The sequence below is a fragment of the Macaca nemestrina genome, chromosome 10, assembly GCF_043159975.1.
Source record: "Macaca nemestrina isolate mMacNem1 chromosome 10, mMacNem.hap1, whole genome shotgun sequence".
In the NCBI taxonomy this organism is placed as follows: domain Eukaryota; kingdom Metazoa; phylum Chordata; class Mammalia; order Primates; family Cercopithecidae; genus Macaca; species Macaca nemestrina.
In genome coordinates this window covers 76174607-76193171 of record NC_092134.1, presented here as the reverse complement: position 1 = coordinate 76193171, position 18565 = coordinate 76174607, and the positions used below count along the sequence as shown (strand labels likewise).

The 18565-nt window shown below is 54.3% G+C and overlaps 2 protein-coding genes and 2 long non-coding RNA genes across 8 annotated transcripts; 2 read left to right on the top strand and 2 right to left on the bottom strand.

Moving 5' to 3' along the window:
- Window positions 1-111: 111 nt before the first annotated feature.
- Window positions 112-5788, bottom strand: LOC105474110 (NDUFA4 mitochondrial complex associated like 2). 2 transcript variants are annotated; one of them, XM_011728484.3, is made up of 5 exons: window positions 5728-5788; window positions 2054-2176; window positions 1622-1710; window positions 778-838; window positions 112-647 (listed from the first exon to the last, which is right to left on the bottom strand). In XM_011728484.3, the coding sequence occupies exons 2-5, from the start codon at window positions 2108-2110 to the stop codon at window positions 591-593; spliced, it is 264 nt and encodes an 87-aa protein (XP_011726786.1). In that variant the 5' UTR covers window positions 2111-2176; window positions 5728-5788; the 3' UTR covers window positions 112-590. The 2 variants fall into 2 exon arrangements, with proteins under 2 accessions (XP_011726786.1, XP_011726784.1); XM_011728482.3 differs by lacking the exon at window positions 5728-5788 and adding an exon at window positions 3225-4976.
- A 55-nt stretch (window positions 5789-5843) lies between these two features.
- On the top strand, window positions 5844-11252 carry LOC105474111 (uncharacterized). The gene is made up of 3 exons (XR_982676.3): window positions 5844-6820; window positions 7417-9018; window positions 11163-11252. It is a non-coding gene; the product is annotated as an uncharacterized lncRNA (long non-coding RNA).
- Window positions 8835-17013, bottom strand: LOC105474112 (SH3 and cysteine rich domain 3). Of its 4 annotated transcripts, XM_011728485.3 has the most exons (12): window positions 16650-17004; window positions 15228-15294; window positions 14698-14965; window positions 14364-14461; window positions 13789-13861; window positions 12796-12893; window positions 10207-10273; window positions 9978-10027; window positions 9599-9684; window positions 9377-9428; window positions 9150-9287; window positions 8835-8972 (listed from the first exon to the last, which is right to left on the bottom strand). In XM_011728485.3, exons 2-12 carry the CDS (start codon window positions 15291-15293, stop codon window positions 8874-8876), a joined length of 1095 nt encoding a protein of 364 aa, XP_011726787.1. In that variant the 5' UTR covers window position 15294; window positions 16650-17004; the 3' UTR covers window positions 8835-8873. The 4 variants fall into 4 exon arrangements, with proteins under 4 accessions (XP_011726787.1, XP_011726788.1, XP_011726789.1 ...); XM_011728486.3 differs by lacking the exon at window positions 15228-15294 and having other exon boundaries at window positions 16650-17001; XM_011728487.3 differs by lacking the exons at window positions 12796-12893; window positions 13789-13861 and having other exon boundaries at window positions 16650-17013.
- LOC139356735 (uncharacterized) lies at window positions 16509-18287 on the top strand. The gene is made up of 3 exons (XR_011609106.1): window positions 16509-16640; window positions 17197-17308; window positions 18110-18287. It is a non-coding gene; the product is annotated as an uncharacterized lncRNA (long non-coding RNA).
- Window positions 18288-18565: the final 278 nt, after the last annotated feature.

Genomic DNA, 18565 nt, shown 5'->3' with positions numbered 1-18565 from the left:
AAGGGAAGGGAGCAGCAAGGGGAGGCCCAGGTATGGGGCTGGAGGGGGTACTGATGGCAGCGAGAGGCAGCGGGCTTGGGCAGGGAGGAGTGTGCTGCACCTCAGGAGGCAAAGGTGCCCCAGCCTAGGCAGGCCCTGGACCAGCCGGAGCTGAGCAGCACCGCCCCTGGGCTGACTCCCAGAGCCTGGGCGAACGTGGAGCCCGCCACGTCTCTTGGCACTCAGAGGTCCCTGCTTCTTGTTGGCTCACGTAGGCCACGCTCAACACGTAGCCTGTGCCACACCCTTCGAGGCCTGGGTAGGAGGGCAGAGGGGCTAGTCTGGGCTCTTTTGATGGACCCCTGCTGGTGCTGCCTGCCTCCTCCTCCCCCACGTGGGACTCAAGCCAAGGGTCAGAGGCGCTTCCGCTGCTGGGAGCAAGGGAGGAGAGTAGGGGTGGAGCAGCCTCCCCTCTGCGTGGGAACCCGGCCTGTGTGAGCAGGAGCAGGACAGGGTGGCCAGACTGACGCCTTGGGGCCTGAGGGGAGGAGTGGAAGAAGTGGATGGGCTGGCTGTCCGTGGTTTGCATGGCACTGGCAGCCCAGCCTGGCTTAGAAGTCTGGCCGGTCCTTCTTTAGCTTCTTATAGTCAGTGGAAACTGCAAGGAACTAAGAGGAGAGGGAAAAGGGGTTGCACTGAGTGCTCCAAGCCTCCCTTTGCTTATGGTGCGGGAGTTGTAGGTCACCGGACCAGGAGGTAAGAGGATGGGGGGGTGACCCTAGAGCCATCAACAGGTACCTTGTATTGGTCATTGGGACTCAGGCGGTTCCAGGGCTCCGGGTTGTTCTTTCTGTCCCAGCTGTGGAGCAGGAAGGGGAGGGTTAGGGTCTCCTCCCTGGGACCCAGGACTCTGTAACCCAATTTGACCCTCAAGCTCCAGCTAGAGGCTCTGGCCCCACCCCGGTACTCCCGCTTTCTGCCCTGGGGGTCCCATTTCCCAGGATTGACAAAGGAATGGTCATATTAGCAGATGCTGACAAGTGAGACAAGAAGCCTGTCACCATTGTCAGCATGGGACTGGGTGGCAAACTGACAACGGGGCCCAGGGACTCCCACTTGCTACCTGCCACCCTAGGTTAACCCTAAGAGCAGAGTAGTGGGAATCAGAGATCCCAAGGGGCTGGGTTTCTGGTGATATGCCAGGAATTATAAAGCCGTTGGTGCGCCTTTCACTTCCGGACCCCCTCCGCGGGCCGGGTGTGAAATCTCCGCCCCACACTGGTCCCCAATGCCACCTCCAGCAGCTCACCCAGCCACACCCCCAGTGCTCTGGCAAGGACTTAGAGGTACCCAAAAGCCCGAGCCCGCCGCTGGAGGAGCAGTGTCGTCATGGCAACCAGGCGGGGAGAGGGGGAGAGGCGTCGGTTCCGCATTTCAGGGCGGGCCAAGCTGAGGAGTGAGCAGTCAGGTGGGCTGGAGGGGATAAAGCGGTCTCCCAGGTCAGTGGGCTCCAGCCCTGAGATGCAGGTTGGTACAGTCGAAGGTGCATGCAGCAGGGCACGGGATCCCTACTAGGGCCACCTATTTCCACTGCATCTTGCCTCACCCAGCCCCCACTGAGCATCCCAAGCCCCGCCTTTACCAGACGTCGGGGCTGCGCAGGGCGAGTCGCAGCAAGTAGAGCCCAGCGCTGCCCATGCCCAGGCAGATGAAGCCAATCATCGGGATGATCTGCGGGGAAGATGAAGAGCACTTCTGGGGTCAGCTCTCTCCCCGCAGTCACCCTTCACAAGTTTTTGTGCCCACCCCAACCCCACCCCGGGTCTGGTGCTCCCTCCCTGGAATCTCCTACAACCATATTTCCTGGCATGGTCTCCCTCACCCTACAGCAATCCTGTCCAAGGTAGTAGATTTGTGGGACACAGGGACTTTTCGGAGAGAGACTGGGGCAACCTTAGGGGAAGATTATGAGCACTGAGGGACCTGGGCACAAGGCAAGGCGCTGGGGGATTTGAAGGGTGGGGCAGCAGGAGAGTTAGGAGTTAGAATCAGAGGTTCTGAGGACGGGACTCACCCCCGGATGTCTTTTGATCTGCTGGTAGAAGCGGGCCCCAAGACTGGCTCCTGCCATATCGTTTTTCCAGTGTCTGGTCTTCTCCAGTGGCTCTGTCCTCTCCCTCCTCCTGGGATCCCGCCCCTGAGTGGGGAGGGATCAGCCCAGCCCAGAGCAGCTTAGCTTGGCCCAGCCTGTGCTTCTTTGGACTCGCCCCACCCCAACTTAGCTCACTTTCTCCTCAATTCCACGCCCAAAGCCTGGAGGGGAATTGTCTGGGAGCCAAGTGGTTTCTGCTCTCCCATTCTCTCCTCCAGATGCCTGCACCTGGACCAAGGGACACCATCATTCTTGGGGCTTTTGGCATCTGTGGGAAGGACCTCACTGGCATAGGACCCCATAAGATGTGGGAGGAGGCATGGTCATGGGACGGGCACTTAGGAAAATGCATGTGTAGAGTGTTCACAGGTGGGACCAGGAGGGGCCAGGGCCAATGAGGCCATGTGCAACACTTCCCTGACACCCCTAGAGCTGTCCAGGAGCAGGTCCTGAGAACCCTAGTTCTGTCCCCTTCACAGTACAGTGGGGGAAGGAGGAAGACAGGCCCACACCATAAAGCTCCCCCAGCCCCTCTTGTTCTGAGTGGTTTCTTCAGGTTGTGGTTGAACTGGAATCGTGGTTGGAGGCTGGAAGAACCAGGTGTATCTTAATCATGGCTCAGGATCAGGATGGAATATGCCAGTTTATTTGTTCTACCACAGTCATGGCAGTGGCGCTTGAGAGACTTGCTTGCTCTGCCTACCTGGGGTAGGGTAAAGGTGGGGCCGCCCAAGGAAGCCATCCCCTTCCTCTGGCTGTGGGATGGAGAGGAAGGGAATGGAGTGGGGGTAACAGGAAAGATCAGACAGATGTTGAAAGAGAACAAGACACAGACACAGAACTGCCAGCGATTCCCTCCTGTCCTCAACCATCTCAGGTGGGTGCTATGCTGCCGCGGTTGGGAAGCCCACAACCCCCGTCTCTGGGGAATTTGGGTCTTAGGGACGCAGGAATCGAGTCCTAATATCTCTCCCCACTCCCACCATAACCTCCACCACCCCCTCCCTCCTTGCTGCTGAACCTGCAGAGCACCCCCCACCTCCCCTTCCAGAGCCTGCCCTGTGGAGGGCGCGGGCGGGAGCCAGTTACGCACCTATGGCTGGGATCCTCGGGGTACAGGGAGGGAGAGGGCGCTTTCTAGGGTCCCCCTCCCTTTCCTTCGCACTGATACCTCCACCGCCCCCTACTCTGACAAGCGCGGCTGTAATTAGGCTGCAGGGTCCCGGGCTCTCCGCCTCCCTCCGGCGGATAATGAGATAAAGTGTCAGAGACTCGGCGAGAACAAAGAGACAGAGACTCGCTGCGATTTGTGTGGAGGGCGGGGGAGCGGGGCTGACGGGATGTCAGAGCCTCCAGCAGCCCAGCCCTCCCAGAGAAGAGCCCGCGCCTCCAGGGCCCAGGAAGGGAGGGTGTGTCCTGTCACCAGCGTACCCCAGCCCTCCAGTCTCTGGGACCAAAAAGCAACCCCAGAGCTCGAACTTGAGCGGCCGCACAGCTGGGCTGCACATCTGGTTCTCTGTGGCACAGCTGGGGAGCAAGGACGCGGGAATGGACGCCTGGTCCTTGCGCCTTTGCTCATGGGCCCTTGCCTGCCTCCTTGTGCCCTTTCTTCTGAGTTCCGGTGATCCCGGCCAGGTCCCAAATTCTCTGTCACACTCCTTTTCCAGGGCCGCCGCTGTTCCTCCGGCCTTGGGCCTCCGCCCAGCTCACCGAGCTGCAACGTTACATTATTACCTCCGCTCCGCCTCTCCGCCACTCTTTGACCCTTCTGCTTCTGGTCCCTGTCTCTGTGAACTTATTTCTAATCCCCCTTCCATCTTTGGTTCCCGTCTCTGGCTGGCCCATGGGGCCGATCTGGAACACAGGACTCCATCTCTCCTGGCTCCCCACACTTTCCCACCACGAGGACTCAGGCCACGCTGGCCCAGCGGGGTGAGGGACCGCAGGAGTCATTAGCCACAGATTAGGCGCGGCCCGGGATCCCGCTGGGACTGGACTCCAAGCGCTAACCCACACCAGGATCCCAATCCGCGCGCTGGCTGCACAGCGGGTCAAAGGCAGCGGGACTCAGCGGATTCAGCGTGTTGCAGGGGCCGTGGGCACGGGCGCCCCCTGGAGGCCGAGGGGCCCCCAAGCTCGGGGAAGAGGCCTTGGGCACCCCCTATCCGGCAGTGCCGACCCTGCACTCCCGGCATTCGGGCAGCTAAGTTGGTGCCTGGAGTCTCCGTCCACGCCCAGCGAGTACTCCGCCACTCCCGCTGCCAAGACAGTGGGTCCAGCAGCCTCCACTCTTCTCGTGTGAGATGGGACCGGAGGGCGGAGAGGGGACGCGGAAGCTCCTGTCTCGCCAGCCACAATCAGCACCCAGGGTTCAGGCGGGTTCCTCTTCTGGGGCTGGGCAGACTCAGATGCTTGGGGGCGGGGGAGGCGGGGGCTTCATCTCTGCTTCTGGGCTGCAGATTCGAGATTGCCCTAAACCCTCTGACCCGGCCTGTCCTAGCCTCTCACTGCCCTTCTTTCTGCCTCTTGTTCGGGCGGTCTGTCTGCTTCCTCTCTCTGGGTATGTCCATCTCTCTCTTCCTTATCATTCTGGCTGTGTCTGTCTGCTCTCTTTCTTGCTGCCTTCCCTACCTGGCTTTGTCCCTCTGCATCGGTTTCTCTGTGTCTCTCTGTGTCTCGCTCCCTCCCTTCACATCTCTCCATCTAACTGTGTCTCTCTTTACTAATGCCTCTCTTTGTCTCTGTCTTTATTTCTGTCTCTCCCCGACCCCATTCCCCAGCTCTATTCCTATTCTCTGGGTTGCTACTTCTGGGGACTGCAGCAGCCCAACAGGGCAGCCCGGGGACGCCTCGGGGCACTGCCCAGGGTTCTCCTCCTCAGTGCCCAGGGTCCTCCTCCTCAGTGCCCAGGGTCCTCCTCCTGGTCACCTCCACATGCCCGTCACCTCCGCGCAGCGTTGGTCTTCCCGCCGCGGCTGTGGGACGTGGAGGGGCGCCCGGGAGGGAAGACACAGGGCCCAGCATCTGCTCGGGAGCCCCGGGGCCCCTGACCCCCTCTGCCATTATTAAGGGTGCCGGTTCCCGAGGCACCGAAATGATCATGATTGCATTAGCCAGACAGAAGCGAAGCCGGGAGCTGTGCGGTGAGCGAGCAAGTGAGACAAAGACGCCCGCGCCATCTGTTTATGCAAAGCGCTCTCCGCCGGGCACCCCGGCGTCCGGCTCCTGGCCGGGCTTGGGGCAAGGGTCATAAGCCCATTCCCACCAGGCTCCCCCACCGCGCCTTGGCTTCCCCTCTCCTCAGCACCCAGAGGGGCCGCGGGGCGAGCGGAACGGAGAAGGGGCGGGGGTATTGATGTGATTGGAGCGGACGCGGCTGTTTCTTCAATAATGGATGGAGATGATGCGGACGGCGAAGCCGAGCTGGCCGGGAGAGGAGAGAGGAATAGAAATGGGGAAAGGAAGGAGTGGGGGCGGGAGACTCACTCCGGCGCGCGCGCGCGTGCGCACGTGCGTCACACTGTCATTCGCATACACGCCGCCGCGCGGCTCACACCCAGGCACACGCCCACGCATTGTCACCGAGACACACATACCTGCAGGCGGAGACGCGATAGCAACACACACTCCCCGCTGGCTCTTCCTGATTTTCACACATACCTGCAGGCGGAGACGCGCGGAGACGCACGGAAACGCCCCCACGCGGAGGCACATCCGGGCAAAATCACCCAGATGGGAGCTGGGGAGCGGGAAGTGGACAAACCCGACAGATATAGACACACACACTCGGGGCACAGACACACACCCGGACACAGAGTCGGACACACCTGGGGCTCAGGTGGACACACCTCACATACCCAGGGAACAAACGGACACACACAAACCACACGCCGGGGATACAGACGTCCATAATTGCCTGGGGCACGGAGAGACCACCCACACCCACTCAGAGGCTAGCACACCTTAGTATATGCAAGAGTTGCCATCTGTGCCCTGCAGGGTGGAATGTGGCAGGGAGGTCCTCAGGGTCTCCGGAGCAGGCCTCGTTAACCTAGCAGTATAATGAAGTCTTGGTGACAGGAGGCGCCTGGGGCTGTGGACTAAGAGGCCCGTGCGCCAGGGCTTAGCTGCCTGCAAGCTTCCTTGACTGGCCCCTAGGGAGCGTGGTGTCGATGTTGGGCCGCCCCTGAGCAGCAGACCCGGGGGACCCCACAGACCCAAATCGGGCAGTTTGGTGGAGGGAGAACCCAAAGGGAACGTTGGAGCTGCACCAGAAGATTCTCAGGATCCCCAACACGGCTGCCAGTGGGGTTTATAGAGAGTGTCACTCTGTACTCTGCCCTTTCCCCCCTGCTGCCCAGTCTTCCAACTTCAAGGGGCACGTGTGTGTGTGTGTGTGTGTGTGTGTGTGTGTGAGCGCGCGCGCGCGCGCGCTGAGTGGGCAGTGGAGGAGGTGGGGTGCGGGTTGTCTTGTACCCCAGTACCGGCCCTTCCTCGGATCTGTTTTCAATTCATTCTGCTCCTTGGCCCAGACTTATGACCTTTGCAGCGTGCGGCAGTATCATCCATCACCTAGGCGCCGCTTACGGGGATGAAGGGCGCTGGGAGCTCACACAGGGTCGCTGTCACGCCTACCGCGCTCTCTGGGGACCTGCTCTCTGGCCCGCAGGCCAGGGCTTAACAGTCTTGGTGAGTACTGAGGGGAGGGTGTGACCATGGGGCTCCATCGGGACACTGGGTCACATGTCCCCACCCCTGGTACCCTAGCACCCCTCCTTCAAGTTCAGCACAGCCTGTTTCCCCGCTTTTCCCGCCCCCCTTCTCTCGGGCCCTTTGCTTAATTTCCTATTAACTGCTGATAAATCCAATTAAACCGCCGCTCTAATTAGGGACAGCTGCCGGCTCAGTGAGGCTAGGGAGGGGGGCGCCCCCCGAGTGTAGGGAGAGAACAGCCGTTCTCCCTGCTCCTCGGCATCCGCACACCAGCATTGCCGCCCAATGAGCCAGTAAATTGGTTTTGCCTGAGCATTGATGGGGGGCCCTCTCGAGGATCTCGGGGGGGCTCTGGTTTTGAGTCCCTCAGACCTTGATGAATAGAGACGACCCGAGCCCTCGCGGTCTCTCCCCTCATACATTCCTGTTAGGTGGATTTCAAGGAAGGATGAGGACGGAAGGCTTGATTTGCGTATGGTTGGTGTGTGTGTTTGCCTGTGATCTGCTCCTATTCCAGCTCAATCGCGATTAAAGGGGGATTTTCTTTAATGACTCCACCTCCACCCCCTCAGGCATACGGGACCGTCAAGGGCAAAGGGAACAGAAAACTGAACTCGGTCCTGCAGTCTTCTTGTGTGCTTCCCTACCCCCATCACACCTCAGCCTTCTGGAAGGGGGGAGCGCCTGTCCCAGGCCCTCCTCCCAGCTGAGTCTCGGCCCTCCCCCCGCCAGCAGCAGATGGTGCCCGGGCTCCCGCTGCCAACCTTGCTAGGCGGTGCCAACCTCAGTCCTGGCAGACAACGGGCAGACGAGAAGAGGAGCTCCTGGCTGGCCAAGCCGACCCTCCCCCACCCGGCATCGAGCTCAAGACCCCCCCCACACGCTTGCCCCACTCCAGCGACCACTTCAGCCTCCCTCTCACTGGGTCCGCTCCCAGGTCCCCAAACTCCTCGTCTCCTTCTGCTCCCTTCCCCACACCTTCCCGCTCTTCGCCACCTGCCGCCCTGACCAGGGCCGGCGCATTTGCATATTTGCATATGCAAATAATAACATTTGCATACGGCGCTCCGCAGGGGGTCTCCGCGAGAGCCGGTTAGCTGTCTGCCCTCCGTCCTCACTCGGAACCTGTCGGAAAGGGTTAGGGCAGGGGCCGCGTGGGAGGGGTTAGGCCCCCGGCCTAGCTAGCTAGGTTCCCGGAGGACTTGAGGAAGTGTTGCCATGGAGACGGCACGCACCCCACCCCCTCCCAGGCCCAGGGTCTCGGGCTTGGTGTCTCTGGTTCTCTCCCCTTACCCACCCTCTACCCCCTCCCATCCCTCGCTCTCCAACCGAGATCTTGCATCGCCCCCTGGCGGCCTAACTCGGCGCCAAGCCAGATTCGAAATACAAGAGGCTGCCTGCGGCTAAATAGCCAAGAGCAAGGGGGACTTTACCCTACTACAAGAACCGGCTCCCAGCCGCTGGGGCGCCGGGGCGGCGACTGCAGCCCCGCGCTCCCCTTTCTTCACTGACCACAGAGGCCTCACCTGGCGGGCGCACTTGTCTTCCCACCTCCCGCCAACCTCAGCCCAGATGGGTCTCAGGTTACCCGATGGTAACGAGGTCGGGCAGTTAGGGAGGATTCTCCACCCCTCCGCAGGCCCTCTCCTCAACCCCAGTTAAAGAACAACTTTTCTAAGTTTTGTCAAAAGTTTAATAAAACTTGCAACATTCGACAGTTCATCCTCCCTCGCCCCCGCCCCCCGCCCCAGTCCCTCGCTTCTGCTAGTAGATATACGTTTTTTTCCAGCTCTTGCAAGCGGGGCCTGAAAGGTTTCGGATCCGGGCTGCTCTGGGCAGCACGTACCCGAGGCCCCAGGCTGGGGAACAGGGCGAGAACCAGTCCCTTTCCGGAAGCACCGTCGCGCTCAGGCGGGCCTTCCAACCCCTCCTCTCCCAGCAGTTCTGTTGTTTTCGCCCCCTCCCCAAACTCCACTGGGCCCGCCCAGAATGGGGTGTGGGTGTCTCCCGCTTGCAGGCGCCCGCACGCCTAGATCTCCTCCAGAAAGTCGGTGGGAAACAGCCCCACCTTGCGGCCGGTGTAGACCTTGACGTAGCCGCCCGCTTCGTCTCCTTTCTGCACCACGATCTAGAAGATTAAAGGATCAGAAGTAGGAGAGGAATCAAAGGAAACGGTAGGAGAGGACAGCAGGGGAGCCGGGGGTTACAGGGGCTCACCCTAATCTCATTAATGGTTAAGCTCTCCAAGGAGTGTGGTCGGCTAGGGAGCATTCAGGCCTGGGATTGGATTGGGGCAACAGCCTACCTGGTCCTTCTTGAGAGTGATCTGCCCTATCTCGCGGTTCCCCACGAAGGATCTTGTCACGCGGTGCACACGTTCTCCAGCCCGGACCCGAATGATGAAGTTTGGAGGGAAAAATCCGACCTTCTCCCCGATTTTCCCCTAGGGAAAATAGTAGGGAGAGTCCATCTCTCAATGTCGGGTTCGTGACTCAACCCACACTCCATCCTAGCCCTAGCCATTTTTCTCACCCGCCACCATTCTTCATTGGAGTCATCAATGACTGTGATCTTCTCTCCTGGCCTGAGAGGGGAAAAGAGAGGCCTCACTCACATAGCAGGTCCCCTTCTGTGCCCCTGGTCCAGCATCAATAGGCTCCAAGCCCTGAGTCCCCCTTTTTCCTTTCCCTTGGGGGAACCCAGCTCTTTCCTCTTCACTCCACAGTACCAGCCCCCTGCCCCAAGGCCTCTCACGGGAAATCCAGATCGTCCTTCTCCAGGGCTTTGAACCGATAGAGAGCCACAAAGTAATGAGACTGCTGGAAGCCAGGCTGCTTGTGCTGGGGGTGAAAGGGAATGATGAGTCTTAGGGCTCCTCTACCCCACACTGAGGGGCAGGATTCCAAGGCAGGGACATTCACCACACACTCTACACTCCAACTCTCTTCTAGGTCCCCGAACTGAGAGAAGTGTTTTGGTTGTGGGTGGGTGTGCAAGGTGATGGAGAGAGTAGGTCAAGGGTGATGGGAAGCCTAGGAGTTAAAGAGTGAGCTTCCGCCAGGGCCATGAGTGGTGGTGTCAGAGCTGGGTTGGGGAGAGGACTGGGGTCCTTGCAGGGAGGAAAGATTCTTACCTTGTCATCAGGTGTCTTCTTCTCAGCCTTCTTATCCCCTTCAGGGTTTCCTGGGATAGGAAACACCAACAAATTGTCTGTCTCCTGGAGGTCAATTCTTATTCTCTTACCCTTCTGTGGAAAGGCCTCATCTATCCAAAGCTGGCCTGCCCTTTGCTCCTCCACCCTCTGTGCCACAGCTGAGCCTCTAATCCTACTCCATCTCTGGATGGAGGTGGGTGACACTCACCATCCTGGGGTTTGCCTTCCTCTGGTCTGGCCGACTCTGGCTCCTCCTCCATCATGGCTGCTAGAGGCTGGAGGGGGCACCAGAGTTAGGGAGACGCTGTCTTGGGAACCCATGCCCTGGCTCTCTATAATCAGGTCAGAGAACTACAGAGTAATGGGATCTCAGGGTTGGAAGAGGCCTTGGAGGAAATATCTAGCCCAGCCCTCTGCTTAATGCAGGGACTTTCTCTAAAACATCCTATCAGGTGGGTCACCCACATTCTGCTTGAATGTAGCTAAATGACAGGGAATTCACTACCAGATTCCAGGTCCTTGACTATGTTGTCAGCCTTTAAAAATACTCCAGTGTGTAAGTAAAAAATGAGCAGCATGGCCAGGCGCGGTGGCTTACACCTGTAATCCCAGCACTTTGGGAGGCTGAGGTGGGCGGATCACCTGAGGTCGGGAGTTCGAGACCAGCCTGACCAACATGGAGAAACCTCCTCTCTACTAAAAATACAAGATTAGCCAGGCGTGGTGGCGCATGCCTGTAATCCCAGCTACTTGGGAGGTTGAGGCAGGATAATTACTTGACTCTGGGAGGCGGAGTTTGTGGTGAGCCAAGATCATGCCATTGCACTCCAGCCTGGGCAACAACAGCAAAACTCTGTCTAAAAAAAAAAAAAAAAAAAAAAGAGCAGCACAATTTTTATAATTCCCTTAAAAGAATATAACCCAAGAGTATGTTAGCCCTTCTGGAAGCAGCCAAATCACACTGCTAGTGCCTTGTAAGTCAGAATTCACTCCATAGAAATCCCTTATCTGTGCCCAACCTCCATATCAACAAGTCTGAGGCCAGATTTCTAGTTCTGTTTTTTGCAGGTGATTTTTTGATCAAGAACAAATATGTACATTTATCTTTTCTTTTCTTTCTTTTTTTTTTTTTTTTTTGAGACAAGGTCTTGCTTTCTCCCTCAGGCTGAAGTGTGAAGTGCAGTGGCTCACTGCAACCTCTGCCTCCCGGGTTCAAGCGATTCTCCTGCCTCAGCCTCCCAAGTAGCTGGGATTACAAGTGAGTGCCACCACGCCCTGGATATATATATATATATAGTGTGTGTGTGTGTGTGTGTTTTCAGTAGAGACAGGGTTTCACCATGTTGGCCAGGCAGGTTTCGAACTCCTGACCTCAAGTAATCTGCCCACCTTGGCGTCCCAAAGTGCTGGGATTACAGGCGTGAGCCACCGCACCCGGCATGAACATACAATTTGTATCTTCATTATATCTAAATCATGTTATAACGCACCAGAAATCTCCCTCTAGCTGTATAATACTGAAAGGACCTGGACTCTGAGTACTGCCACTCAACCAATTTTAGGAGTCCATCTAACTGTAACCATCATCCATACTGGTCCAACCCTGGTTGTCCAGAAAGATATAAAATATTCTAACAAATTCCATGCTGAACTGAATGAAAATCTATGGCATTACTAACCTAGAAACCCTGTTACAAAAGGAAATGAGGTTTATCTTGGCCAGTAGCTTTGTGCCTCAGTTTCATCATCTGTAAAATGAATGGGTCAGACCAGATGATCTTCATGGATCCTTGCATGGCTCTAGAATTCTCCAGTTACTTGGCATGACAAGTTCTCTTTCCTACATCCAAAAGCACAGCTCTTGCCTCTGTCACCCAGCAATGCCAAAGACTTTGGGCCTAGCCTTCATGTGGTTGTAGTGGCTAATCTGACTATTTCAGAAGGAAGCTGAGAAAACGTAATCTATGGCTAGAGTTCTTAACCAGAGGCCCATGGTGAGTGAGCTGCAGTAGGTCCCAAAACCCCCTAAAATTGCATGCAAAAATATTTCTGTTGGGTGATGTGCAATTTTTTTTTTTCTTTTTCTTTTCTTTTTTTTTTTTTTGAGACAGAATCTCACTCTGTCGGCTAGGCTGGAGTGCAGTGGCACGATCTCGGCTCACTGCAACCTCCGCCTCCTGGGCTCAAGCAATTCTCCTGCCTCAGCCTCCCAAGTAGCTGGGATTACAGGCGTGTGCTACCACACCTGGCTAATTTTTGTATTTTTAGTAGAGACGGGGTTTCACCATGTTGGCCAGGCTGGTCTCAAACTCCTGACCTCAGGTAATCCACCCGCCTTGGCCTCCCAAAGTGCTGGGATTACAGGCGTGAGCCACCTCACCCGGCCTTTTTTTTTTTTTTTTTTTGAGATGGAGTCTTGCTCTGTCACCCAGGCTAGAGTGCAGTGGTGTGATTTCAGCTCACTGCAACCTCCGCCTCCTGGGTTCAAGTGATTCTCTTGCCTCAGCCTCCCGAGTAGCTGGGATTACACACAACCATGCCTGGCTAATTTTTGTATTTTTAGTAAAGACGAGGTTTCACCATGTTGGCCAGGATGGTCTTGATCTCCTGGCTTCATGATCCACCCGCCCTGGCCTTCCAAAGTGCTGGGATTACAGGCATGAGCCACCATGCCTGGTCGGGTTATGTGCAATTTTAGGGGAAGATAATCCATTACTTCTGTCAGCTTCCCAAATGGGAAAATGACCTGCTCCATGGGATCTCTGGGAGGGACCTCGTGGGGAGGTACAGTGCTCACATTTTTTTTATCTGCCTGTCCCTTCTTCCGTTCCTTGTTTGCCATGATCACCCCAGTGCGCAGGGTTTCAAACACAGGGTCATTGCGATTGGCAGCAGCTAATCAAATTGGAGGAGAAAGAAGACATTATTGGGGAGGCAGAGAAAGGCTTGGAGGAAAGAAAGCGAAAGGCAGGATCGAGTAGATGGATACCCATGTGTGTGCTGGGTGGCAGTGGGGGCGCCGTGGGGGAAGATTAGGGAAGGGTCAGCTGAGCAATACCTAGGACACCGATCTAGAAAGGACTCTAAAAACATCACTGGTGATGTAATGTGAGGGAGAAAAGTATTTATCAGAACTCCTTCCAGGCAGAGCATTATATGACATTTGAAAGACAACTTTGGTTGCTTGGGAGTTGAGACATGCTCAGAATCACTATTCTCCTTCTAAGGAGAATGGGCCCTTAACTTCTGGTTTTTGTTCTGCTGAATGGCATGTGTAAGCTGAGGTGCTGCCACCAATAGGTTCTTCTTTTTCACCCATGCTCTTCACAGAGTTCAGCCTCTGCTCCAAATAAATGTTGAGCAAATTTGTCAATGAATATACTTTTAAGGGTTGCCAAATTATGAACATGCCCAGGGTGCCTGCAGCCTTTGGGTCTTGCCCCAAGTCTGGTATGACTCTGTAGTAAGGATGAGGACAATCTAGAATCCTTGTTCTTGCTTAGAAATGATTTTGCACATGAAGAGCACAGATTCTGAAGCTAGCAACTGAAGATTCCAGTCTTGGCGCTACCTCTTGCTAACTGTATGTAGTTGCAACTAAATCTTATCTCCCTCTGCTGTAAAATGGGGATATTGCCTCTGCATCCAAATGGATATAAAAATGTTAGGTTGAGGGAGAATTATGGGAAATAGAAAGTTTCTGTTTCAGAATTTGGCTTCCAAAGCTAGAGATGGCATGAAACCATCTCTAGGCTTGCCCATTCCCTCATGTTCCATAAAGGGCACTTACAGAGATCTTTGATACAAGCGTACTGCTGGTTGCTGTAGAGTGGGGAACTATAGGCCCGACGGAAACCAGGCGGCTGTAGGATGGGATGGGAGGAAGCATTAGAGGTAGCAAAGTAAGGTCCAGAAGCCCATCTCTCCCATGAGTGCTCACCCTTTCTCAGAAAAAGAGATGGGCTGAGAAAGAAAAAGCAGAGAAATGAATGGGATGGAGGAGGGACCAGCAAGGGGTAGCTGGTGACATGTCTCCTCCTTTCTTTTTTTTTCTTTCTGTCGCCCAGGCTGGAGTGCAGTGGTGCAATCTCAGCTCACTGCAAGCTCCGCCTCCCGGGTTCACGCCATTCTCCTGCCTCAGCCTCCCGAGTAGCTGGGACTACAGGTGCCCGCTACCACGTCCAGCTAATTTTTTGTATTTTTTAGTAGAGACAGGGTTTCACTGTGTTAACCAGGATGGTCTCCATCTCCTGACCTCGTGATCCACCTGCCTCGGCCTCCCAAAGTGCTGGGATTACAGGTGTGAGCCACTGTGCCCGGCCATGTCACCTCTTTTCTACACCTTGTTCCCCAGAGCCTACTCACGATCTTGCCGAAGCATCTCTGCATTTCCACATAGGACTGACAGTGTTCATGGATGTTGGTTTTGCAGTTCTTACAGCGAAGCCCAAACTTGTTGTTGACTTGGGAGAGGGGGAGAAAATTCAGATAAGATTCCAGATTGCCCTTTCCCTTTGTACCACTGCTGCTACTCTTAGGTTCCCTTTTCTGTCTGGGACCTTACTTGCTCAATCTCTAACAGCATTGCCTTACACCAACTCTAGCCACAGCCCATCTGCTACAAATACTCCTCTCGTATGCCCTCTCCCCAACCTCTGCCTTCAACATCATACTCTCTTCACTCCCCTTTATGACTCACGAACAATCATCCGGGCACAGACATCACAGAACTTTGGCTTCTTGAAGAAATGATCTTTGAATTTGTGGGGCTTATCGTTGACCAGCTTAGGAGGTTCTGGGAGTGGCTCCTCCTCCTCCTCTTCTTCTTCTTCCTCTTCCTCATAAATGTAGTAGATGGGCCCACCCCCAGCTCCCACTGCCTCCCCATTGGCCTGGGGCTCTGGGGGAAGTTCCATTTCCTTTGTCCCTGTAGAACCCTTCCTGAGTAACTGCTTCAGCCGCTGTAGCTGAGGGAGGGAGTGAAGAAAACCCAACGTTAAAAGGACTTGTCACCCTCTCTAGAGTAGGGGGGCGTTAGAGCAAACTAGACAGTTTTCTAGTTTTGGGCAAGGAATGTACCCCAGGATTAGGCAGGTATTGGTATTGGGGACTGCAGGTGCTGGCCAGCAAAACATGAGTCACACACAAATGAGATCAATTTAAGCACTCTTCTTCAGCTGTAAAGGTTTCCTGGCCCCCCACACCCAGTGGTCACAGGCCCAGACTCACCCCGCTTTGCCGAGTCTCTGCTGGGAAGGAGGGCTTAGGGGACTCCAGCACCTCCTTTTCTGTCATCCTGCAAGAGGTTGGACCCCACTATGAAATCTAATCCCTTTCACTCTTCTCCCCCTTATTTCTGTCCCTTGCAGTAGGGCGGTACTCAAAGGGAAGGTTTTTGGAGAAACGTGATTAGAGATTTTGTTGTTGTTGAGATGGGGTTTCACTCTGTCACCCAGGTTGGAGTGCAGTGGCATGATCATGGCTCACTGCAGCCTTGACCTCCCAGCCTGAAGCAATCCCCCTACCTCAGCTTCCTGAGTAGCTGGAACACAAGGTGCACACTACCTGGCTACCTTTTTATTTTTTGTAGAGACATGGTCTTGCTTTGTTGCCTAGGCTTACCCGAACTAGCTCAAGCAATCCTCCCGTTTCAACCCCCAAAGTGTTGAGATTCCAGGCGTGAGCCACTGCACTGGGCCAAATACAGATCATTTGGCAGGTTTTATTAACAGATTTCATGGAAGTCTAGGAAAAAGCCCAACATGACCAGGCGCGGTGGTGCATGCCTGTAATCCCAGCACTTTGGGAGGCTGAGGCGGGCAGATCACTAGAGATCAGGAGTTCAAGACTAGCCTGGCCAACATGGTGAAACCCCATCTCTACTAAATATACAAAAATTAGCCGGGCGTGATGGTGGACACCAGTAATTCCATCTACTCAGGAAGCTAAGGAAGGAGAATCGCTTGAACCCAGGAGGTTGCAGTGAGCCAGAATTGTGCCACTGCCCTCCAACCTGGGTGACAGAGCAAGACTCCATCTCAAAAAAAATAAAAAATAAAAAATAAAAAATAAAAAATAAAAAAATCCCAACAGACTAAAGAGCTCCCCAATTAGTTCCTCAAACTGATACTCATCCTTCCATCCTGAGGGGAGACCCCATAGTTTACAGCCCTTACAGTGTTCAAGGCTGCATGGTTTATGTTATTTTCCTATAGGTACTTTGTTTCTCTTGGGAATCTGTGGGCAACAGAGATGTGATGCATACCTTCCCAGATCTCCTCTCTTCAAGAGGTTTAATGTGTGTCCTCGTGTGCGCACAAGGAAGGATGGACTGCAGACATTTGTCCTCCCCTACTTCTTTCTTGAGCCCTGGGGGCCCTGTGCCTAGTTCTGTCCCAGCCTGCCTCAGGGCTCAGCTATTTTAAGTTTTCAGGGTAATATGAGCCTTTCCTTCCCTTACTACTTCATTCCCTTTACCCCACCCCCACCCCCCCTCCAATCCTAACTCATCCTAGAGTAGAATAATAATTTTACTCCTAAAACCCAAACGACTCACAGACAAGGAAAGAAATGAAGAAGCTGAATAGATTATAGATCAGGGCAGCTGGCGTGAGCAGTCGTGGAAATCGAGAGGATGAAGAGGTAACTTACGTTTGGGATTCCCTAAATCAGTCCACAGTCTGTAGAGGGAGCTGGGAGCCCCGAGGCCTTGATGGTGGTGCTGGGGAAAAACTGGTCCTCTTCCTTGGGGGCTAAGCCCCCCCAGTACCCTGTGTTCACACCAGCTACCCAGTCGCTATTTGTAGACCTCCTAACCTCCTGCCTTGGTGTCAGGGCTGAAATGACAGGGCTGGAGGAAAGTGAACAGCTGAGAAACACAGCTGACACAGAGAAATTGGACACTGAGAGGTCTGGGGCAGGGCTGGACCCTAACTCCTCCCATCCCTCCAGAGCTGCTGTTCCTTGATTCTTCATCTAAGGTGAACAGGTGAATAATGGCCAAATTCAGCAAGGGACAGTTTCTGTTCATGCTCATATAACATTTAAAGGGAGTTTATTTTTATTTTTCATTTATTTTTTGAGACAGGGTAAAAAAAAAAAAAAAGACTAATTCGAACTCATAGAGCTCTCCTATCAGCCATACTAGATGGCTTTCTTTTTTTTTTTTTTGAGACAGAGTCTTGCTCTTGTCACCCAGGCTGGAGTGCAATGAAGTGATCCGGACTCACTGCAACCTCCCAGGTTCAAGCGATTCTCCCGCCTCAGCCTCCTAAGCAGCTGGGATTACAGGCGCCCACCACCATGCCCAGGTAATGTTTGTATTTTTAGTAGAGACGGGGTTTCACCATGTTGGCCAGGTTGGTCTCAAACCCCTGACCTCAGGTGATCCGCCTGCCTCGGCCTTCCAAAGTGCTAGGATTACAGGAGTGAGTCACCGTGCATGGTTAGATTGCTTTTTATCTGTGGGTGGTTGGAGAAGTACTTTGCTATCCTGTAAGAAAGTGAAGAATATGTAGTATTGCTTCATTCCCTCCATCAGCTCCCAGAGACATCTCCCCACCCTCCTTCTTGCAAAATTTTGTCCTCAGGGTGAACGGAATTACCAGGGCTATTAAAAAGGGCCAGTTAACACTAGACAGAAGGATATAGCTGCCACATAAGGAATCTTTTTAATAATTTCTAAGTAATGTCCCCTTCCTCATGAGAACTGCAAACTCTTAAAGGTAGGATGGCCAACCTCACACTTCCTAAACCCTTTTGATTCCCTGATTCCATCTCCCACCTTTGATGCCTCAGTATGTAACTGATGGATCAAAGAGACAGATGCCATTCTGATCTCACAGGGGTTTACCCTTCTCCTACTCTTTGGGCTGTGACATAGATGAAAGAGGAGATAGTCCCATCTCAGGGGAGAGCAATTTAGAGGTGGCAATGCAGTGCTGCTTTATTCCTTGTATCTGTAAGAAATAAAGGACTGTGTTGGAGACTGAGTCAGGCAAGCTCCTGTAGGACCATGGTTAGGGATACAGCTACTTGGACCCAAGAGATTTCCAGGGCAACATGCTTTGTCATTCTCACCCACTACTTTTTTTTTTTTTTTTCTATTTAAGGGTGAAGTTTGAAAAGGGGGTGCAGGATGGTTCTGACTCTGCAGGTTCTTTAATGGCCTGCTCTGACAGACTGCAGAACAACAGGGCTTGCTTTGAGATGCTCTAAAGGAAAAGCTGCACCTTGCAGGCAAGATGACTTCTGCTCTTCCCCTTTTTTCAGCCACATAGGACAGGGACTGCTGAGCATGTTTGGATAATATAGCATCTTGGCACTGCGAATTCAGTTGCTGTAGCTTTTATTGTAATAAACATCTGCTTCTGTCCCTGACAGGTAAAACCCAATCCTCCAGCTTTAGGATTAAAGAAAGGCGGCCAGGCGCAGTGGCTCACGCCTGTAATCCCAGTACTTTGAGAGGCCGAGGTGGGTGGATCACAAGGTCAGGAGTTTGAGACCAGCCTGGCCAACATGGTGAAACCCTGTCTCAACTAAATATACAAAAATTAGCTGGGCACAGT